This window comes from Orcinus orca, chromosome 3 (genome assembly GCF_937001465.1).
Source record: "Orcinus orca chromosome 3, mOrcOrc1.1, whole genome shotgun sequence".
NCBI lineage: Eukaryota > Metazoa > Chordata > Mammalia > Artiodactyla > Delphinidae > Orcinus > Orcinus orca.
Genome location: NC_064561.1, coordinates 39,147,707 through 39,170,659, shown reverse-complemented (window position 1 = coordinate 39,170,659; position 22,953 = coordinate 39,147,707). Strand labels below are relative to the sequence as shown.

Here is a 22,953-nt window from a genome sequence, read left to right as displayed (position 1 = left end):
TATTTCTTTGATTAAAAAATTAGCTAAAACTCTGAAAGAAATAAAATACTCAGAGGAAATGCTTTAATATTAGGAATGATTAGGAATTTTCATTCTGGTATGTCTTACTTTCACTGTACTCATAGCTATGATATTTAAATTTCCTTTTTCAAATTCTCAGAGCTTTCTGAGAATCTGCTCCCTGTGTTATAATCGTCAGTTTGGCTCAAATAAAATTCTCTTTTTTCTTCTTAAAAAAAAAAAAATTTCCTTGTTCAGCATGCTGTAAACTTCCTTTAAGCTCTGAAAATTCCCATAAGTCTAGGACAGCACATTCGGTGTTCAGCTCTGGGGTTACAGGCTTCATTTAATTTATCTTCTTTCACAGAAGACTATGACTCATATGCTGTGATTCTCTTTAAGAGAAGACTACTCCTCTTATTTAGGTGAAAGAAGGAAGGAGTCATACTGTTAGTGGAAATCTTTCCTATAGCTCCAGGAGAAAAGGAAGTTGTTTAACTTGACATGCCTATTCCAACTGACAATTCTGAATAAATCAAAATCACAATGTACTCTTTGGATTTCAGAATTCCACTGTAAGAACTATCTCCAAGAAGTCTGTAATCCTAAGAAATGATGGCATATTCAAATTACTTAATTTTTCATTAAAAGTTCATTAGTGAAATGGAAGAAAAGGAGTAGAAAGTTACTTTAAAATCAAAGTCTAAAGAAAATTGCTACTTAATAGTTTACGAATTTTGCTTTATTTCCAATTAATTGAATCTTAGTTGAGTAAACACACTATCATAACCACTGATAGGAAAAATTTAAGGAAATATACAGATTTATACTAAATTGCATCCATTATAGAATAAAAGAGAACACTTTATGAGTTTTCTAACCTAGCAAATATTTTCATACTTGGATGTCACCACTACTGAATATACCAATTCATGGGATATAGCCATAAAGCAACATTATTTTTGTGTCCTACTGTCTTAAAAGCCACTCTGTGAACTGAGTGTTCTCCTGCCCCTAAGGCAAGTCCCATACCTTTTCTAATCTAGCACAGGTTATACAATCTAATCTAATCTAATCTAATCTCAATCTAATAACAAACAAAACTTTGAAACTGATTTAAAGTTGAGGGTTTTCCTTTATTCCAGCTGAGGCCTCCTACGGCATAACAGAAAACCTGCAATTGTGAGAGGGAGTAGAGAGGTTAAGGCAATCTTCTTCCTCTTTCTCTGCCAGCACAATCTCACACTTTTCCTGACTTACTCACGACTGAAGCAGGCAGGGAAGGAGAGGGAGGGAAGTAGAAAATTCTTACTGAACTATGTTCTTACAATGGTATGGTATTGGTGCTCCCTACAGTTGGCGTATTTAAAATGGATCTCCTTTCTCCTGGGCACTTTTAAGGATTCTTCTGATTGTTCCCATCACTGTGGATCTCTCATCTGCAGTACCCTTGATGCTTGTTATGTACCCTCCTCTGGCTGTTTTTGGTTCTTTCCTCAGCTCCTTAAATTCAATCCCTGTTGGAGTCTTCTCATCCTTTTTAAGGGCCGTCTTGGGAGGACCTAAGAAAATTCCATTGACTCTTGGGGCCCTCATCTAGTCCATAGTAAACTAACATCCTTTGCCTACACAGATTAGATGATACAGGAGAACCTCTCAAGACATTTTCACTCCACGGTCAGAAACTCAACAGCCAGCCAGCCAGCCCAGTGCTGGCCTTTATATCAGACTAGAATTATAATACAAGCCATATATATAATGTTTAATATTCTGGTAGCATCATTTTATAAAGGTAAAAAAAAAGTAAAATTAATTAATATATTTTATTTAATCTAATATTTCCCAAATATTATCACATAGACATTCAATCTATATTAAAAAATTAACAAGACAGTCTACATCGTTTTTGTACTACGTTTGAGAAATTGGATGTGTTTTACACGACAGTATATTTTAATTTGGACTAGTCACATTTCAAGGGCTCACAAGCCACATGTGGCTTGTTTTGGATGGTGTAGCTTTAGATATTGCAGGCCTAGGTTGGACACCAGTCTGTAGTATCCCCACTAAGCCACAAAAAAATATGTGTCTCCAAATGGTCTACCACTAAATTCTCTAAATGAGAAGGGCCCAGCAGGTATTTTAGAGAAAACAGCTCCCTAAAGAAATCCTCCTTCAAATCCCAACATTCAACCTCTTAACACCCTCTACATGGGTGAATTTAAGAATTACATACTATGGGCTTCCCTGGTGGCGCAGTGGTTGAGAGTCTGCCTGCCGATGCAGGGGACACGGGTTCGTGCCCTGGTCCGGGAAGATCCCACATGCCGCGGAGCGGCTGGGCCCGTGAGCCATGGCCGCTGAGCCTGCGCGTCCAGAGCCTGTGCTCCGCAACGGGAGAGGCCACAACAGTGAGAGGTTTTCTCTCACTTTGTTTTTTGCAACTTTGGCATGGTAGGGTCTAGTATTTCACTTTGGACTGTATCTATATTGTTTTGGGGTCCTAGCCAACACTTCTGTTTTAAGCATTCTGCTACCTGAATATTTCAATCATGTCTCAAGTTCTTGATGTTTCTGGCACTTTATTTTTGACTATAGGATAATGGCTTTCAACAACAGTAAACAATACTAAGACATTACGTATTTCATTTTAATCTTACAAAGTAATTATTAGCTTTATTTTAAAATTAATCTTCCCAAATACTTACATTACCCTTAAAAAAACACAAGCAACTACAGGCTATATGTGATCATAAACATGTAAAATAAGAAACACCTATGTATGAAAGAAAAAGACTAACATTTAACAATGGCTATGTTTTGAAAGTCATCATGAATAACTTTTGAGTTTTCCAGTTTTTTGTATTAAGTATGACCCAATTTTAGAAAATAGTAATTAAGATTGGTTGGTTCCTACGTACACTTTTAATTCTTTTATAATACTTACCTATTAAGGCTGTGGTAAACCGATTCATGGAGAGAGGTTCTAAATACATTGGTCCTTCATAGGCGGACTCCAGTTCACTCCTAACGTAGTCCCTAAATAAGTAAAATGATAAGAATGTATTAGATACATTCCAAGCACATATGGGAGATAGAAGCTGCTATAGCACAGCATTCTTATAAAAAGCATATTATGTTAATAACACCTCTATCCACATCTATACTAAGGAAAACTTTAGGTACAAAAAATTATAGAGGGATGGCCTTCATCTCCTTCGTCCATGCACTGGAAAGAGAATTTACTGAAACTGAATTTTACTATGCAGAGAAGCAGCCAAGGCTCCACTTTGTGGGATTTTCTTTCTTCCCACGACCTTATTAAATAATTTATGCCCAGGAAAAAGCCAGTTGAGATGCCATCTCTCAACCCTACTACTTAACTGATAACACCTAATACTATTACATTGAATTTCCCCTCTTTTGACTAGCTTCCATCATCCCTCCCATCTTCTTTTCCCCAAAGGTTTGTCCCAAGTTATACTTAACTAGTTACAGGTAAAATCACAAACTAGCTAGCAAACTAGCTTGTAGCAGGACAATCCTTAAAAACTGTCACTTTCAAGTCTACAGGGAATCTATAATTAGAATTATAATATTTTGTAGGCTACAAACTTATTTTGAGATAAATTTTAAATCAAATCAAATATTCCTTTTAAAATTTAATTAATTTAACATTGATCACTGAGAAATAACAAGATTTAAGTATTGGCCAAAGAGTCTTTACACTCTGAGAAAACAGAACTTTTAGGGCAGAGGCAGGAAGCACAAAAAGGGAGAATTTACTTTATTATCAATAAGTTCAGTGGTAATAGTAAAACATGGTTGTCTTAAGTTCTTCTGACATCAAAGTAGGAAAGTTTGTGTTAAAAAAAATTCTCCTTTTCTTCAATTGCTGAATGCTTTATTCACTGTACTTTAATAGTTTTAATGTTTCAAGTATTTCTGAAAAACTCAGATGGCTGTATTTACTTTTTCCATGAAATTACTTCCTATTAGGCAATCAAGTTGAATTCCTTCAGCATAACATAGCCAAACAAGAAATGACCTTTACATAATCAGCAAGGAGAGTATTGCCAAAAATCAACATTAAAAACTAAAATAAAAATTTAAAGCAGTTTTGGGAACAATTATAAAAACCAATGAATGACTAAGCTTCTTGGGTGATTTTGCAATTCTCCTCTATAACTCTAGGAGGATTATTTTTAACAAATAAAGTCTCTTTCTAGTAAAGAGAAAGCCAAATTCTCAAGGGGAATGATTCTAATGCAGTGGCTGTCAACCAGGGGTGATTTTGCCCCTGAAGGGATAGTCTGCAATGTCTGGAGACATTTTTAGTTGTCACAGCTTGGAAGGGTGGAGGGGTGCTACTGGCACCTAAGCCAAGATGTTGCTAAAACATTCTACAGTGCACAGAACAGCCCCCACAACAAAGAATTACCCACTCCAGAAGGTCAGTGGTTGAAATCCTGTTTTAATGTAGAGAGACACAAACGCTACACGTGCAAATTATATATAAATATCTGATTACTAGAGTAGTATAGGTAACCGTCAATGTAATTATTATATTTTATATAGCTTTAAGATAGAAAGCTAAAGAATTAAGAGAATTATGAAGTTTAAAATAAAATAGACACATAACTACCATGTACGCTTACGAAGTCTTTGAAAATGCTATTAAAGAAATAAATTTATATTTTAAAGAGATGTAGCTCTGAGTCCCAGTACTACCTAGGCCTTTAAAGCCAAATAATTTCTTTTTGGCCATAGCACATCCCTCTCAAATAGATCCAGTTTAAAGAGAGGCCACGTGGGACTTCCCTGGCAGTCCAGTGGTTAAGACTTCGCCTTCCAATGCAGGGCGTGCAGGTCTGATCCTGGGTCAGAGAGCTAAGATCCCACATTCCTAGCGGCTGAAGGACCAAAACATAAAACTGAAGCAATATTGTAACAAATCCAATAAAGACTTTAAAAAAATTAAATTAAAAAGTAAAAAGAGGCCAGGGACAACCCATAAAGACAAAAGGCAGGTTGGTGTTTGCCACGGGATGGGGGGAGGGGGAATGGAAACAACTATTTAAGGGTTGCAGGTTTCATTCTGGGGTGATGAAAATGGAATTAGATAATGGTGACGGTTATACAACATTATGAACGTACTATATGAACTGTTCGCTTTAAAAGGTTAATTTTGTTATGTGAATTTCACCTCAGTAAAAAAGGGGGGCCTACAAGAGCACTACCTCCAAGGGGAAAAGCCAAAAGATGGACCAAAAGGACCTCAGTCCCAGGAGCTCTCTCACAGAGAGGGGTGAGGGGAGGAGATGACAGAGTTGGGTTCCCTGTCTTATTTTCTCTCACATTTGCTTTTGTCATCATATTACTGATGTTTCATAAGAAACTCAGGAAACTCAACATTATCAAGAATTTCTTATTGCTGAGACATTTGCTAATTGTTTTGTATTATTTCCTAGCCTACTTCAGCTTACCCTCTTTTTAAAAGCCTCTTTTTCTTTAGTCCCTTACCTTAAATTCTAATTTCACATAACAAAACTTCTAAGGAAAATTAATATTTTCTATACTTTTTTATTCTAACTCAAAAAGAATCTGCTGTATACCTATGTTGCTAGCACACTGCTAGGCCCTGAAAATACTGCGGTAGACAAGAAAGACACAGTTGCTGTTAGGATGAAGCTTACAAACCAGGAGAGGAGACATACATTAAACAAATACTCATGCTAACCATTATTAAATTACAATTGTGACAAATGCTGTAAGAAAAAAATACAGAATGCTGTAATGGTCTTTTAAATTTTTATTTTTATATTCACAACTCTATTTAAAAATTATCTTCTATTATCTTCATTTCTAGATTCATATTTTTCCATTTAGCTAGTTTTTTCTGTCTTTTTATTTTAAATATCACTTATTTTACCTCTCATTCTATTTCATAGGGTTATTTTAAAGGGTTTAATGCAACTATTTCCTTTTCTTTTATCCTACCCTATGTTTCTTTGGTGGTTTTGTTGTTGTTGTTGTTGTTTTTTTTGCGGTACGCGGCCTCTCACTGTTGTGGCCTCTCCCGTTGCGGAGCACAGGCTCCAGACACTCAGGCTCAGCGGCCGTGGCTCACGGGGCCCAGCCACTCCGCGGCATGTGGGATCTTCCCGGACCGGGGCACGAACCCGTGTCCCCTGCATCAGCAGGCTGCAGGTGGCAGGCGGACTCTCAACCACTGCGCCACCAGGGAAGCCCTGTTGTTGTTGTTTTTAAAGTTTCCTCTTAACTTTCTAATTCTTTTTATGATTTTCTTTTTAGTTCTTTTTCTCTTTCCATGTTTCATTACTCTGTGGTTTGTTGAGATTATAGGACACTAAGGGACGACTACATTCCAGAATAATCACCAACCTTTAGGCCACAATGACAACACCCTGAGTTTAAGCAGTTTCTGCCCACTAGCTCTCCCACTTTGCCCTCTTCTAAGACCCTATGAACAGCTCTCTCTCAATGCTGCAGCCTCTCCCAGGACTGCCCGACCTGTCATTGCATCAATCACCCGACCAAAGAAATTAACATCTTTCCTAGGCACCTCAGACCCTCTCCCCTTTGCTCAACTCCTGTCTCTCAAGACAGTCTTCAGAATTTCTCTGTTTGGCTGACTCACCAATAGGCCCCACCTCAGTAAAGACAGCCAGACCCAGAGGGCCTGCAGTCCCTTTGGGTTGGCCGAGCTTGGCTTGCCAGAGCCAGGGCAGTGGCTTTGGTGCAGGCTAAACTACTCGTCTTGCCAAGCAGCCACTACTTACCTATCTCTTCTGAGAGAAGAATCTGAGCACTGCCTCCCAAACTATACAGAAAAACTGGTGAAAAAAAAAAAAAAAACTGGCAACATTAACAAAGATCTCTATATCTAAGTGATGTACAACTTCAGGGAATCTCATGCTGGCAATGAAAACTCTTGGTTACTCAGTTTCAACGGAGTGGGTCACTTACAACAGTAAAAAACAAGACAGTAAGCCTAAATAAGAAGGATCCAGAGAAAGAATTATCCAAAATTCCATGAGTCATTTTAGGCCAAAATTTATTCTGAGGCAAGAGCCATGAAATTCTATTTTTAACAGAATTTTATACCTATTTTAAGACTGAATCAGATGGAATGTTCAAAAGCAGTATCAGAATTTTTAAATTTAGATTTAAAGAGTAGAATGCATTAAGTTAGTCAGAAACAAGAATTCCTGCATTCTGCTTGTAACTGAATAAAATCTTCCCCTTCTTAAACCTCTTTTCTCACTTGTGCAATCTGTGCAATGCTAACAATTAACGCTGAGCACCAGTAAACTGAACACTTTGAAAATCCACTTCTCTACACCCCTTGTGGTAGGCTACTTTCCTGTTGTTGCAACTATTTGGGGGCATAAGGAATGTGTAAGATGTATAAAAAGAGCCCCAAGGATAGCTTACAATAGGAAAAACTCTTGCTATAAAGAGAAGTATACAAGTTATAAAAAAATAAATAACAACAAAACCTAGGAGCTTATCAATTCATCAGCTGATTAAAGACCTTTATTTCTAAGTCTCTCAAGCAACCTGGCTGTGTCACTGAACAACCTAGGAACAATCTGTACATTCTGGCCACTTAAAGCTTTCAAACAATATTAATTCCAAAGAAACCTAATCTATTTGTACACAGAACAAAGTGGTGAGCCCTCCAAGTTATCTTTCGCAATATGTGCGAAAAAAAGGCACTGCTCAATTTAAGAGATCCCAGATAATGAGAATTTTTTTTTTTTTTTTTTTTTTGGGCCGCACAGTGTAGCATGCAGGATCTTAGTTCCCCAACCAGAAAGTGCAGAGTCCTAACCACTGGGCCACTAGGGAATTCCGAGATGTTCAAACACCGGGATTTGAGTACCTACCACACCCTAAGCATTGTACTAGCAATTGAACAGTTCATCTACCCAGTTTCATCATTTAAATCTTCTCTGCCACACGGCCACCCTATTTTCTCTCTTCAGCTTCTTTCTGACCACCTACTAAATATTTAGTGACTTGATCTGATAATGTTCAAAAGAAGAGAACATATCTGACACTGAAATGGACCAATTTTATTCCTGTCAAAATTAGGAGTTGAGTGTATAATGATAAAATTCATTTTACAATTCCTTTATCTAACAACAGTTCTCAAATGAAAAAATCTTGTTCCCCGGGTGACAACGTTTGGCAATTAGTGATACTTTCTGGTTTCACAATTGTGCGGAAGGGGTATTCTGCAATCTGTTAGCAGAGACAGGGTGTTGTTAACATCCTGTAATGCACACAACTGCTCCATAGCAAAGAATGACACAGCCCCAAAATGCTAACAGTTCCAAAAGAGACAACCCCTCATCTATAGCTTTGAATTACACAAGCTTTCATAAAATGGAGACCTAGTTATCTGTATTGACACATAAGTAACTCTTGGGAAAGTTTTACATTTGAAATCATAGTTACACACCCAAGACAAGGATGAAAAAGAGTACACTTTTATCATTTGAGACCCATGGGCTCTTAAGTCATACATGTACAAAATTGATACATTGGTTCATAAACCTAACAATAACACAAGGCATTTAAGAATAATGAAGTTTAAAATTTTAGAGAAAAACACTTAACTGTGGATGTAAACCATGAAAACACTCTCACAGTAATGGTCATGTCACTTTGTACAATTTCTCTTTTTTTCCCTGTAGTTCTGGATTGTCTCAATTTTAAAGTAGGGTTGACGCTGTAAAATACATTCCTTAGATCACTCAAAATGAAAAGCATAGTTTAGAATTTTAAGTATTAAAGAACCTGACATTTATCAAATTCTAATGAGTTCAATTAGAATATTAATATTAAATGTTCATACTGAGCTGTGCCCATGGATTTTCTAAAGTTTAATTCTTGTGAAATGCAAGTTATACCCATTTTATAAACATATTCTAAACTAGTTTTTATTCACTTAAGGAGAATCAGCTTCATTATATGAGTAAAGGCATACCTTGGAGATACTGGGGGTTCAGTTCCAGACCACCACAATAAAGTGAATACCACAACAGAGCAAATCACATGAATTTTTTGGTTTCCCAGTGCATATAAGAGTTACGTTTACACTATACTGTAGTCTACTAAGTGTCCAATAGCATGACGTCTTAAAAAAAAGTACGTACCTTATAATTTAAAAATACTTTGTTGCTAAATAAAAGCTAACCATCAGTTGAGCCTTCAGCGAGTCATAATCTTTTTGCTGGTGGAGGGTCTTGCCTCAAGGTTGATGGCTGCTGACTGATCAGGGTGGTGGTTGCTGAAGGTTGGGGTGGCTGTGGCGATTTCTTAAAATAAGACAACAATGGATGGAGGACCTTCAAGATGGCGGAGGAGTAAGACGTGGAGATCACCTTCCACCCCACAAATACATCAAACTATATCTACATGTGGAACAGCTCCTACAGAACACCTACTGAACGCTGGCAGAAGACCTCTGACTTCCCAAAAGGCAAGAAACTCCCCAAGTACCTGGGTACGGCAAAAGAAAAAACAGAGACAGAAGAATAGGGACGGGACCTGCACCAGTGGGAGGGAGCCATGAAGGAGGAAAGGGTTCCACACACTACAAAGCCCCTTCGCGAGCGAAGACTGGGGTAAGGGTGGTGGGGAAGCTTTGGAGCCACGGAGGAGGACACAGCAAGAGGGGTGCAGATGGCAAAGTGGAGAGATTCCCGCACAGAGGATCGGTGCCGACCAGGCTGGGAGCTGAGGCTCGGGCTTTGGAGGTCGGATCCCAGGGAGAGGACTGGGGTTGGCTGCCTGAACACACCCTGAAGGGGGCTAGTGCACCACAGTTAGCTGGGAGGGAGTCTGGGAAAAAGTCTGGAACTGCCTAAGAGGCAAGAGACCATTGTTTCGGGGTGCACGAGGAGAGGGGATTCACAGCACCGCCTAAATGAGCTCCAGAGAACAGCATGAGCCACGACTATCAGCGTGGACACCAGAGACAGGCATGAAACGCTAAGGCTGCTGCTGCAGCCACCAAAAAGCCTGTGTGCAAGCACAGGTCACTATCCACACCTCCCCTCCTGGGAGCCTGTGCAGCCCACAACTGCCAGGGTCCCGTGATCCAGGGACAACTTCCCCGGGAGAATGCATGGCGCGCCTCAGGCTGGTGCAACATCACGCTGGCTTGCCCCACATTCCAATTATAACTACCGTAGCCCTCCCTCCTCCCAACCTGAGTGAGCCAGAGCCCCCTAATCAGCCGCTCCTTTAACCCCCTCCTGTCTGGGCAAAGAACAGACACTAGAGGGCAACCTACACACAGAGTGGGGCCAAATTCAAAGCTGAACCCCAGGAGCTGTGCAAAGAAAGAAGAGAAAGGGAAATCTCTCCCAGCAGCCTCAGGATCAGTGGATTAAATCTCCACAAACAACCTGAGGTACCCTGCATCTGCGGAATACCTGAATAGACAAGGAATCTTCCCAAAATTGAGGCCGTGGACTTTAGGAGCAACTGTAGACTTGGGGTTTGCTGTATGTGACAGACTAGTTTCTGATTTTTATGCTTATCTTAGTATAGTTTTTAGTGCTTATTATCACTGGTGGACTTGTTTATTCGTTTGGCAGCTCTCTTATTTTAAAATTACTTTTTAAATTTTAATAATATTTACTTATTTTTATTTCAATAACTTTATTTTATTTTATTTTTTTCTCCCTTTTCTTCTGAGCCGTGTGGCTGACAGGATCTTGGTGCTCCAGCCGCGACTCAGGCCTGAGCCTCTGAGGTGGGAGAGCCAAGTTCAGGACATTGGTCCACCAGGGACCTCCTGACCCCACGTAATATCAATCGGCAAGAGCTCTCCCAGAGATCTCTGTCTCAACGCTAAGACCCAGCTCCACTCAAAGACCAGAGAAGTCCAGTGCTGGACACCCCAAGCCAAACAACTAGCAAGACAGGAACACAACCCAAACCATTAGCAAAGAGGCTGCCTAAAATCATAGTAAGTCCACAGACATCCCAAAACACACCAGTGGACGTGGTCCTGCCCACCAGACAGACAACATCCAGCCTCATCCACCAGAACACAGGCACTAGTCCCATCCGCCAGGAAGCCTACACAACCCACTGAACCAACCTTAGCCACTGGGGACAGACACCAAAAACAACAGGAATTACGAACCTGCAGCCTGTGAAAAGGAGACTCCAAACACAGTAAGATAAGCAAAATGAGAAAACAGAGAAATATGCAGCAGATGAAGGAGCAAGGTAAAAACCCACCAGACCTCACTAATGAAGAGGAAATAGGCAGTCGACCTGAAAAAGAATTCACGTAATGATAGTAAAGATGATCCAAAATCTTGGAAATAGAATGGAGAACATACAAGAAACGTTTAACAAGGACCTAGAAGAACAAAAGAGCAAACAAACAATGATGAACCACACAATAAATGAAATTAAAAATCCTCTAGAAGGAATCAATAGGAGAATAACTGAGGCAGAAGAATGGATAAGTGACCAGGAAGATAAAATATTGGAAATACCTACTGCAGAGCAGAGTAAAAAAAAGAATGAAAAGAACTGAGGACAGTCTCAGAGACCTCTAGGACAACAGTAAACTCATCAACATTCAAATTATAGGGGTTCCAGAAGAAGAAGAGAAAAAGAAAGGGACTGAGAAAATATTTGAAGAGATGACAGTTGAAAACTTGCTTAATACAGGAAAGAAAACAGTCAAACTGAAGTCCAGGAAGCACAGAGAGTCCCATACAGGACAAATCCAAGGAGAAACATGCAAAGACACATATTACTCAAACTATCAAAAATTAAATACGAAGAAAAAATATTAAAAGCAGCAACAGAAAAGCAACAAATACCATACAAGGGAATCCCCGTAAGGTTAAGAGCTGATCTTTCAGCACAAACTCTGCAAGCCAGAAAGGAGTGGCAGGACATATTTCAAGTGATGAAAGGGAAAAACCTACAACCAAGATTGCTCTACCCAGCAAGGATCTCATTCAGATTCAACAGAGAAATTAAACCTTTACAGACAAGCAAAGGCTAAGAGCCTTTAGCACCACCAAACCAGTTTTATAATAAATGCTAATGGAACTTCTCTAGGCAGGAAACATAAGAGAAGAAAAAGACCTACAATAACAAACCCAAAACAATTAAGAAAGTGGTAATAGGAACATACATATCAATTATTACCTTAAATGTAAAGGGATTAAATTCTCCAACCAAAAGACACAGACTGGTTGAATGGATACAAAAACAAGATCCATACATATGCTGTCTACAAGAGACCCACTACAGACGTAGGGACATATATAGACTGAAAAAATGGAAATCAAAAGAAAGCTTGAGTAGTAATTCTCATATCAGACAAAACAGACTTTAAAATAAAGACGATTATAAGAGAAAAAGGACACTACATAATGATCAAGAGATCGATCCAAGAAGAAGATATAACAATTGTAAATATGCACTCAACAGAGGAACACCTCAATACATATGGCAAATGCTAACAGCCATAAAAGGGGAAATTGACAGTAACACAATAATAGTAGAGGACTTTAACACCCCACTTTCACCAAACGACAGATCATCCAAAATCAAAATAAATAAGGAAACACAAGCGTTAAATGACACATTAAATAAGATGGACTTAATTGATATTTATAGGACATTCTATCCAAAAACAACAGAATACACTTCTCAAGTGGTCATGGAACATTCTCCAGGACAGATCACATCTTGGGTCACAAATCAAGTCTTGCTACATGTAAGAAAACTGAAATCGTGTCAGGTATCTTTTCCGACCACAGAGCTGTGAGACTAAATATCAATTTCAGGAAAAAAAATCTGTAAAAAATACAAACACATGGAGGCTAAGCAATACACTACTAAATAACCAAGAGATCACTGAGGAAATCAAAAAATACCTAGAAACAAATGAAACTGAAAACACGATGACCCAACACCTATGGGATGCAGCAAAAGCAGTTCTAAGAGGGAAGTTTATAGCAATACAATCTTACCTCAAGAAACAAGAAAAATCTCAAATAAACAACCTAACATTACAGCTAAAGCAATTAGAGAAAGAAGAACAAAAAAGAAAGCAGAAGGAAAGAAACCATAAAAACCAGATCAGAAATAAATGAAAAAGAGATGAAGGAAACAATAGCAAAGATCAATAAAACTAAAAGCTGGTTCTTTGAGAAGATAAACAAAATTGAGAAACCAGGCTCATCAAGAAAAAAAGGGAAAGACTCAAATCAACAGAATTATAAATGAAAAAGAAGTAACAACTGACACTGCAGAAATACAAAGGATCATGAGAGATTACTACAAGCAACTCTATGCCAATAAAATGGACAACCTGGAAGAAATGGACAAATTCTTAGAAAAGCACAACCTTCCGAGAATCAATCAGGAAGAAACAGGAAATATAAACAGAACAATCACAAGCACTGAAAACTGAGACTGTGATTAAAAATCTTCCAACAAACAAAAGCCCAGGACCAGATGGCTTCACAGTCAAATTCTATCAAACATTTAGAGAAGAGCTAACACCTATCTTTCTCAAACTCTTCCAAAATATAGCAGAGGGAGGAACACTCCCAAACTCATTCTGCAAGGCCACCATCACCCTAATACCAAAACCAGACAAACACGTCACAAAAAAAGAAAACTACAGGCCAATATCACTGATGAACATCGATGCCAAAATCCTCAACAAAATACTAGCAAACAGAACCCAACAGCACATTAAAAGGATCATACACCATGATCAAGTGGGGTTTATCCCAGGAATGCAAGGATTCAATATACGCAAATCAATCAATGTGATACACCATATTAACAAATTGAAGGAGAAAAACTATATGGTCATCTCAATAGATGCAGAAAAAGCTTTCGAAAAAATTCAACACCAATTTACGAGAAAAACTCTCCAGAAAGTAGGCATAGAGGGAACTTACCTCAACATAATAAAGGCCATATATGACAAGCCCACAGCCAACATCGTTCTCAAGGGTGAAAAACTGAAACCGTTTCCACTAAGATAAGGAACAAGACAAGGTTGCCCACTCTCACCACTATTATTCAACATAATTTTTGAAGTTTTAGCCACAGCAATCAGGGAAGAAAAAAAATAAAAGGAATCCAAATCAAAAAAGAAGTAAAACTGTCACTGTTTGCAGATGACATGATACTATGCATAAAGAATCCTAAAGATGCAACCAGAAAACTACTAGAGCTAATCAATAAATTTGGTCAAGCAGCAGGATACAAAATTAATGCACAGAAATCTCTTGTATTCCTATACACTAATGATGGAAAATCTGAAAGAGAAATTAAGGAAACACTCCCATTTACCACTGCAACAAAAAGAATAAAATACCTACGAATAAACCTACCTAAGGAGACAAAAGACCTGTATGCAGAAAACTATAAGACACTGATGAAAGAAATTAAAGATGATACAAACAGATGGAGAGATATACCATGTTCTTGGATTGGAAGAATCTACATTGTGAAAATGACTATACCACCCAAAGCAATCTACAGATTCAATGCAATCCCTATCAAACTACCAACAGCATTTTTCACAGAACTAGAACAAAAAATTTCACAATCTATATGGAAACACAAAAGACCCCGAACAGCCAAAGCAATCTTGAGAAAGAAAAACAGAGTTGGAGGAATCAGGCTCCCTGACTTCAGACTATACTACAAAGCTACAGCAATCAAGACAGTACAGTACTGGCACAAAAACAGAAACATAGATCAACAGGATAGAAAGCCCAGAAATAAACCCACACACATATGGTCACCTTATCTTTGATAAAGAAGGCAAGAATATACAATGGAGAAAAGACAATCTCTTCAATAAGTGGTACTGGGAAACTGGACACCTGTATGTAAAAGAATGAAATTAGAAGACTCCCTAACACCATACACAAAAATAAATTCAAAATGGATGAAAGACCTAAATGTAAGGCCAGACACTATAAAACTCTTAGAGGAAAACATAGGCAGAACATTCTATGACATAAATCACAGCAAGATCCTTTTGACCCATCTCCTAGAGAAATGGAAATAAAAACAAAAATAAATAAATGGGACCTAATGAAACTTTAAAGCTTTTGGACAGCAAAGGAAACCATAAACAAGATGAAAAGACAACCCTCAGAATCAGAGAAAATATTTGCAAACAAAGCAACTGACAAAGGGTTAATCTCCAAAATACACAAGCCGCTCATGCAGCTCAATATCGACAAAACAAACAATCCCATCCAAAAATGGGCAGAAGACCTAAACAGACATTTCTCCAAAGATATACAGATTGCCATCAAACACATGAAAGGATGCTCAACATCACTAATCATCAGAGAAATGCAAATCAAAACTACAATGAGGTATCACGTCATGCCGGTAAGAATGGGCATCATTAAAAAATCTACAAACAATAAATGCTGGAGAAGGTGTGGAGAAAAGGGAACCCTCTTGCACTGTTGGTGGGAATGTAAATTGATACAGCCACTATGGAGAACAGTATGGAGGTTCCCGAAGAAACTGAAAATAGAACTACCATATGACCCAGCAATCCCACTACTGGGCATATACCCTGAGAAACCATAATTCAAAAAGAGTCATGTACCACAATGTTCACTGCAGCTCTACTTACAATAGCCAGGACATGGAAGCAACGTAAGTGTCCATCAATAGATGACTGGATAAAGAAGACGTGGCACATATATACAATGGAATATTACTTAGCCATAAAATGAAATGAAATTGAGTTATTTGTAGTGAGGTGGATGGACCTAGAATCTGTCACACAGAATGAAGTAAGTCAGAAAGAGAAAAACAAATACTGCATGCTAACGCATATGTATGGAATTTCAGAAAGTGCTACTGATCAATCTAATGGCAGGGCAGGAATAAAGACGCAGATGTAGAGAACAGCCTTGAGGGCACTGGGTGGGGGAAGGGGAAGCTGGGATGAAGTGAGAGAGTAGCACTGACATACATACACTACCAAATGTAAAATAGCTAGCTAGTGGGAAGCAGACGCATAGCACAGGGAGACCAGCTCCGTGCTTTGTGACCACCTAGAGCGGTGGGATTGGCAGGGTGGGAGGGAGAGCAAGAGGGAGGGGATATGGGGATACACATATATGTACAGCTGATTCACTTTGTTATACAGCAGAAACTAACCCAACATTGTAAAGCAATTATACTCCAATAAAGATGTTAAAAAAAAAAAGACAAGAATGAAGTGTTCCACACTGAGTCTTCCTTTCATGAAGGATTTCTCTGTAGCATGCAATGCTGTTTGATAGCATTTTACCGGCAGTAGAACTTTTTTTTTTTTCGGTACGCGGACCTCTCACTGCCGCGGCCTCCCCTGTTGCGGAGCACAGGCTCCGGACGCGCAGGCCCAGCGGCCATGGCTCACGGGCCCAGCCGCTCCGCAGCATGCGGGATCCTCTCGGACCGGGGCACGAACCCGCGTCCCCTGCATCGGCAGGCGGACTCCCAACCACTGTGCCACCAGGAAAGCCTGTAGAACTTCTTTCAAAATTAAAATCAATTCTCTCAAACCCTGTTGCTGCTTTATCAATTAAGTTTATGTAATATATAATATTCTAAATCCTTTGTTGTCATTTCAATACTCTTCACAGCATCTTCACCAGGAGTAGATTCCGTCTCAAGAAACCACTTTCTTTGCTCATTCATAGGAAGCTACAGTGCTTCAGTTTTTGTTGTTAGATTCCAGCAATTCAGTCACATCTGTAGGCTCAACTTCTAATTCTAGTTATCTTGCTATTTCTACCACAGCTGCAGTGACTACATCCACTGAAGACTTAAACCCCTCAAAGTCATCCATGAGGCTGGAATCATCCTCCAAACTCTTGTTAATGTTGATATTTTGACTTCTTCCCATGAATCACAAATGTTCTTAGTGGCATGTAGAATGGTGAATTCCTTCCAAAAGGTTTTCAATTTACTTTGCCCAGATCCATCAGAGGAATCACTATCTTCAGCAGCTACAGCCTTATGAAATATATTTCTTAAATAAGTCTTGAAGATCAAAATCAAAATTACTCCTTGATCCATGGGCTGCAGAAAGGATGTTATATCAGCAGGCATGAAAACATTCAATTTTGTTATATATCTCTGACAGAGCTCTTAGGCAACCAAATGCATTGCCAATGATCAGTAATATTTTGAAAGGAATCTTTTTCTGAGCAGTAGGTCTCAACAGTGGGCTTAAAATATTCAGTAAACCATGCTGTCATCCAGGTTTTGTTATTCCATTTATAGAACACTGGCAGAGTAGATTTTAGCATAATTCTTAAGGGTCCTAGGGTTTTCATAATGGTCAATGAGCATCGGCTTCAACTTAAAGTCACCAGCTGCATTAGCCCCTAATAGAGTCAGCCTGTCACTTGAAGCTTTGAAGCCACTGACCTCTCTAGGTATAAAATTTCTAGACTGCATCTTCTTCCTTATAAATATAACACTGCGTTGTCTACACTGAAAATCTGTTAAGTGTAGCCACCTTCATTAATGATCTTAGCTAGATCTTCTGGATAACTTTTTGCAGCTTCTACATCAGTACTTGCTGCTTAACCTTGTACTTTTATGTGATGAAGATGGTTTCTTTCCTTAAACCTCATGAACCAACATCTGCTAGCCTCAAACTTTTCTTGGGCAGCTTCCTCACCTCTCTCAGCCTTCAGGGAATTGAAGAGAATTAGGGCCGTGCTCTGGATTAGGCTTTGGTTTAAGGGAATGTTGTGGCTGGTTTGATCTTCTCTCCAGACCACTAAAACTTTCTCCATATCAGCAATAAAGCTGTTTAGCTTTCTTATCATTCATGTGTTCACTGAAGTAGCACTTTAATTTCCCTCAAGAACCCTTCCTTTATATTCACAACTGGGCTAAGTGTTTGGCACAAGAGGCCTAGCTTTCAGCCTATCTCAGCTTTCGACATGCCTTCCTCATTAAGTTTAATAATTTCTAGCTTTTGATTTAAAGTGAGACACATGACGCTTCCTTTACTTGAACACTTAAGAGACCACTGTAGGGTTATTAACTGGCCTAATTTCAATATTATTGTGTCTCAGGGAATAGGGAGGACCAAGAAGAGGGAGAGAGATGGGAAAAGGTCAGTCAGTGGAGCAGTCAGAACACAGAGCATTTTCTTAAGTTTGCCATCTTATATGGGTGCAGTTTGTGGTGACCTAAAATAATTACAATAGTAACATCAAAGGTCACTGATCATAGATCACCATAACAAATATAATAATGAAAAAGTTTGAAACACTGCAAGAATTACCAAAATGTGACAGAATCATGAAGCATGAGCAAATGCTGTTAGAAAATTGGCACTGGGGCTTCCCTGGTGGTGCAGTGGTTGAGAATCTGCCTGCTAATGCAGGGGACATGGGCTCGAGCCCTGGTCTGAGAGGATCCCACATGCCACGGAGCAACTAGGCCCGTGAGCCACAACTAACTGAGCCTGTGAGTCTGGAGCCCGTGCTCCACAACAAGAGAGGCCACGAATAGTGAGAGGCCCACGCACTGCGATGAAGAGTGGCCTCCGCTTGCCTCAACTAGAGAAAGCCCTCGCACAGAAACGAAGACCCAACACAGCAAAAATAAATTAATTAATTAATAAACTCCTACCCCCAACATCTTCTTAAAAAAAAATAAAGAAAGAAAAATGGTACTGATGGACTTGTTTGATGCAGGGTTGCCACAAACCTTCAATTTGTAAAAAAAACTGCAATATCTGCAAATCAAAGCGAACCCCAATAAAACAAGGTACGCCTGTACATGAATTAAAGCAAAGAGAGACCCAGCTTTTCAAGAGTTTATGAAACTTTCAATATAAGGAATACTTGCAAATGTCTTTTTCTACAGCCAATTTTTGACGTATCAAATTAATTATTTAAATTATCCAAGTATTGATTTTCCTTCTCAGGATCATACTACACTCTACCTTGATATAACTAGACTGGAGTGACTGCTGGAAAATATTTGCAAATCATTTAACTGAGAAGGCACTTGTATCTAGAATATATAAAGAATTCCTACAACTCAATTTTTTAAAAAAGACAACCCAATTAAATAATGGGCAAAGGATCTGAATAAACATTTCTCCAAGGAAAACTTACAAATGGTTAATGAACACGTGAAAACATGCTCAACATCACTAGCCATCAGAGAAATGCAAATCAAAAGCTCAATGAAATATCTCTCCACGCTTACTATGATGGCTATACTGAAAAAGACAGATATCAACAAGTATTAGCAAGGATGTGGTGAAACTGGAACACTCATACACTGCTGGTGGAAATGTAATAGTGCAGCCACTTTAGAAAATAGTCTGGTAGTTCCCCAAAAGTTTAAACATAGATACTATATGATCCAGCAATTCCACTCCAAGGTATATGCACCCCCCACACAAAAAGGACACCTACACAAAACCCACAAATGTTCATTCGTATCAGCCAAGTAGCAGAAACAACTCAAATGTCCATCAATGGATGAATGGATAAACAAAATGTGTTATATTCATACAACAAAATATGATCTGGACAGTAAAATGAAGTAATGATACATGCTACAACATGGATGAACCTTGAAAACATGCTAAGTGAAAGAAGCTAGGCACAAAGGATCACATACTATACAATTCAATGTATACGAAATGTCCAGAATAAGCCAATCCATAAAGACAGAAAAAAGACTGACATGCATAGGGCTAGGGGAAGGGGATTGGTAGGAAATTGGAAGTGACTGCCGATGGATACAGGGTTCCTTTCTGGAGTGATAAAAATGTTCTAAAATTGTTTGGGGTGATGATTTACACAGTTCTGTGAACACATTCAAAACCATTGAGCTGTACACTTGAAACAGGAATGTGAATTATATCTTAATAAAGCTGTTACTTTTTTAAAAAGATACTTGTTCAGGAAGCTGCCACATGAAATATGAACCTTTATGCTTTTTAAACTAAAAAATTCAGCCTTAATAGTCTATAAATGAGACACCTTCAAGACACAAAATTTATTAAACGTGACATTTTATTAATAATTCAAGGATTAACACATCTTTGCTAATCTTTTTGAGATAGTACCATGTAGTGTAAATTATACTAAAAAGAGAAATACTAAAATATTCCATAACTTGAAATTTGTTAGTTTAACATCAAAACTAACTCCATAAGATAGGCATTGTCTTACTTTACAGTTTCGAAGAATCAACTTGCCAGGGTAACATATTTACTAAGTAGAGAAACTACTTCATATCCTACTGATTGTAAAACTAATTTTCTTTCCACTAACCATGCTATTTCCCTAACAGGACAGAACTAGGAATCCGAAAACCTGGATTCAAGTTAAAGTCTGGGATCATGCCTTCCTAGATGTTGGCCAATTTCAGTTTTTTCATCTGTAAATCTCAAAGGATTATAAGAAGGATCAAAATGAAATAAAAAACAAGAAATGTTTTTGCACACTGTAAAATTTTATTACAATTCTTTTTACTGTTTAAAATAAATATAAATTTTCTGATAATGAAAACAAACTTTAAATACTGGAAAAAACATTCCTATAAACTAAAAGTAAAACGTTGAAATTGGCAAAGAAAAATGGTTAGAAAAAGGCTTTCTTTATCTCTGACACTGTTAGGGTCCCCTTTATCCCTACATAACAGAATTTTGATCTCTCTAGAAAAGCCTGGATGATAATACTGCAGATAAAAATAGAGCTACAAGGTTTTAGCCATCACTACATCACTAAACCTCATGGAAACAAAAAAAACATAAGGGGAAAGTGCTGGTTCACTGTTCTTTCACCAGGAATTATAATAACATATAAAAATAACAATTTTAATAGCTCTACCTTCAACTTTCAGATTTCTTTGATTAATCATCAAAATCCTATCAACTCTAAAAAGCTAGCATTATATAGCTATACCATGGAATACCCTGCCATGAAAAAAAATCATTTTTTAAAGACCAACAACACAGGAAAATGCTCACAAAACATCGCTGCATAATAAAAGCAAGACATAAGGAAGTTAAAATTCACTGAGCACTATGATGCGTCAGAAATTTTTTTTTTGCGGTATGCGGGCCTCTCACTGTGGTGGCCTCTCCCGTTGTGGAGCACAGGCTCCGGACACGCAGGCTCAGCGGCCATGGCTCGCGGGCCCAGCCGCTCCGCAACATGTGGGATCTTCCCAGACCGGGGCACGAACCCATGTCCCCTGCATCGGCAGGCGGACTCTCAACCACTGCGCCACCAGGGAAGCCCTACATGCTTAATCTTAATGAATCTTTATAATAGCCCCTTAAAATATTATCAGCATTTTACAGGTGAAGAAACTGAGATGTACCTTTCTGATAAGTGACACTAAGGTTACAGAGCAGTAAATGAGAAACATGGATTTGAACCTATCCAATCCCCATCCGTTCTTCCAAAAGATATGTCATTCTTAGGTGCCCAAACACTCATTTTACACACTAAAATGGTGACTAAGGAGCCCATACTCTAACTACTGCATTATACTCCCTAGATACCATTTTTATTTAAAAATGAATAAGTTAAGATAGGTTAGTGTCTCCAGCTTGAGCTGAGATTCAGAAGTGTCTGGGTAAGGCCACAGGAACAGACTGTGTCAGGGTTTGGGGCTGGTGGTCCTGGAATGGGAAGGATATCCTGTTGTCTGAATCAGTGCTGGCCCTTGGACTCCTAGTCTAGGCTCTATGGAGAAAGATGCTGCAGGAAAAGGCTCAAGTTGGTCCTGTGAAGGAGGCTAAGAAACAGGGACATACTTGTGTGACACGAAATTAGAAAAGCCGAGAGTAAAGCAGCTTGATTTGAAACACTGTGACAATTACAAACACGCAGCACTGCTCTTGCAGCTCCATATTTTGCAATTCTGACATCCAAGAACATACCCTGGGCAAGGATAGCCGCAGAAGTTAAAGAGTAAGATGCCACCCTCCAGGTACCATTTTGAGCAGAGGAAATCAACCAGATAGGAACAGAGGAGAGGAATCTGAGAAGACTGAGTTTCTGGGAAATATTTGGGGGACTTCAGGAAATAACTAGATGAAATAAGGAAGATGGCGGTCCTGCTTCAGCAAGAGGGACCAAGAGTCAGTGACTGTTAGTAATTGTCACTCTTTTGTACCCAATGAAGTGGTGAAAAGTAGAAGGTATTAAAAAACTGGAAGGAAATAACAGAATCTTAACAGGTCTATCTCAGGGTGGCATAATTTCAGGTGATTGCTACTGCCTTTAAATTTTCTATATTTCCCAAAAACTGCCTACAGCGAACAGTATAATTTTATAATCAGGGGGAAAAAGGTTTTTTAAAAGTCAACCATTCAATTCTAGTAATACAAAAATGCTATTTCTAAGATTAAATTTCAAACGTACACCAAAATCTGTGTTTCAAACCTCTAGAAAATTATATCTTGTTATATATGCAAAGTAACTGCCACTCTTCTTAGAACTGGGAGTACATTTTGTTACAGTTATACATTTCAATCAAAACAAAAGAAGTATTGTACCCACAAAACTTATTCTACCCCATTACATTTACTGTTAACAATATTAACAATTTTAATATTGTTTCAAAGTAAGAAGCTCATATTCATTGGCAGACCAGAGTCTTAAAATTTAGGACCAGCAGACCAAGACAAACAGACAATACTTCTAAAGAGGCAGAAGTTCTGAGCTATACAATTAACCTCATGAAATAATTTATATCAATCATCCACTATATACATGGTTGCACCTTACGCTGATAACTCATGCATCATAAACCGACTTCCTAAAATGATGACAGTAATGAAGTCCATAATTGTTAAATAGTTCCTATAGCCTGTCTTTGGATATTCTTTTCTCAGGT

The 22,953-nt window shown here is 38.5% G+C and overlaps 1 protein-coding gene across 3 annotated transcripts in view; it reads right to left on the bottom strand.

Moving 5' to 3' along the window:
- Positions 1-22,953, bottom strand: part of RNF145 (ring finger protein 145) — a 65,886-nt gene that overhangs the window by 26,319 nt on the left and 16,614 nt on the right. Inside the window, exons 2-4 of one of the 3 annotated variants that reach the window (XM_033415676.2) lie at positions 9,189-9,350; positions 8,650-8,761; positions 2,948-3,039 (exon numbers count right to left, since the gene is read on the bottom strand). In XM_033415676.2, coding sequence (XP_033271567.1) covers positions 2,948-2,996 — 49 coding nt within the window. In that variant the 5' untranslated portion in view covers positions 2,997-3,039; positions 8,650-8,761; positions 9,189-9,350. The remainder of the gene's footprint in view (positions 1-2,947; positions 3,040-8,649; positions 8,762-9,188; positions 9,351-22,953) is intronic. The other 2 variants (XM_033415678.2, XM_004285243.3) reach the window with 2 other exon arrangements.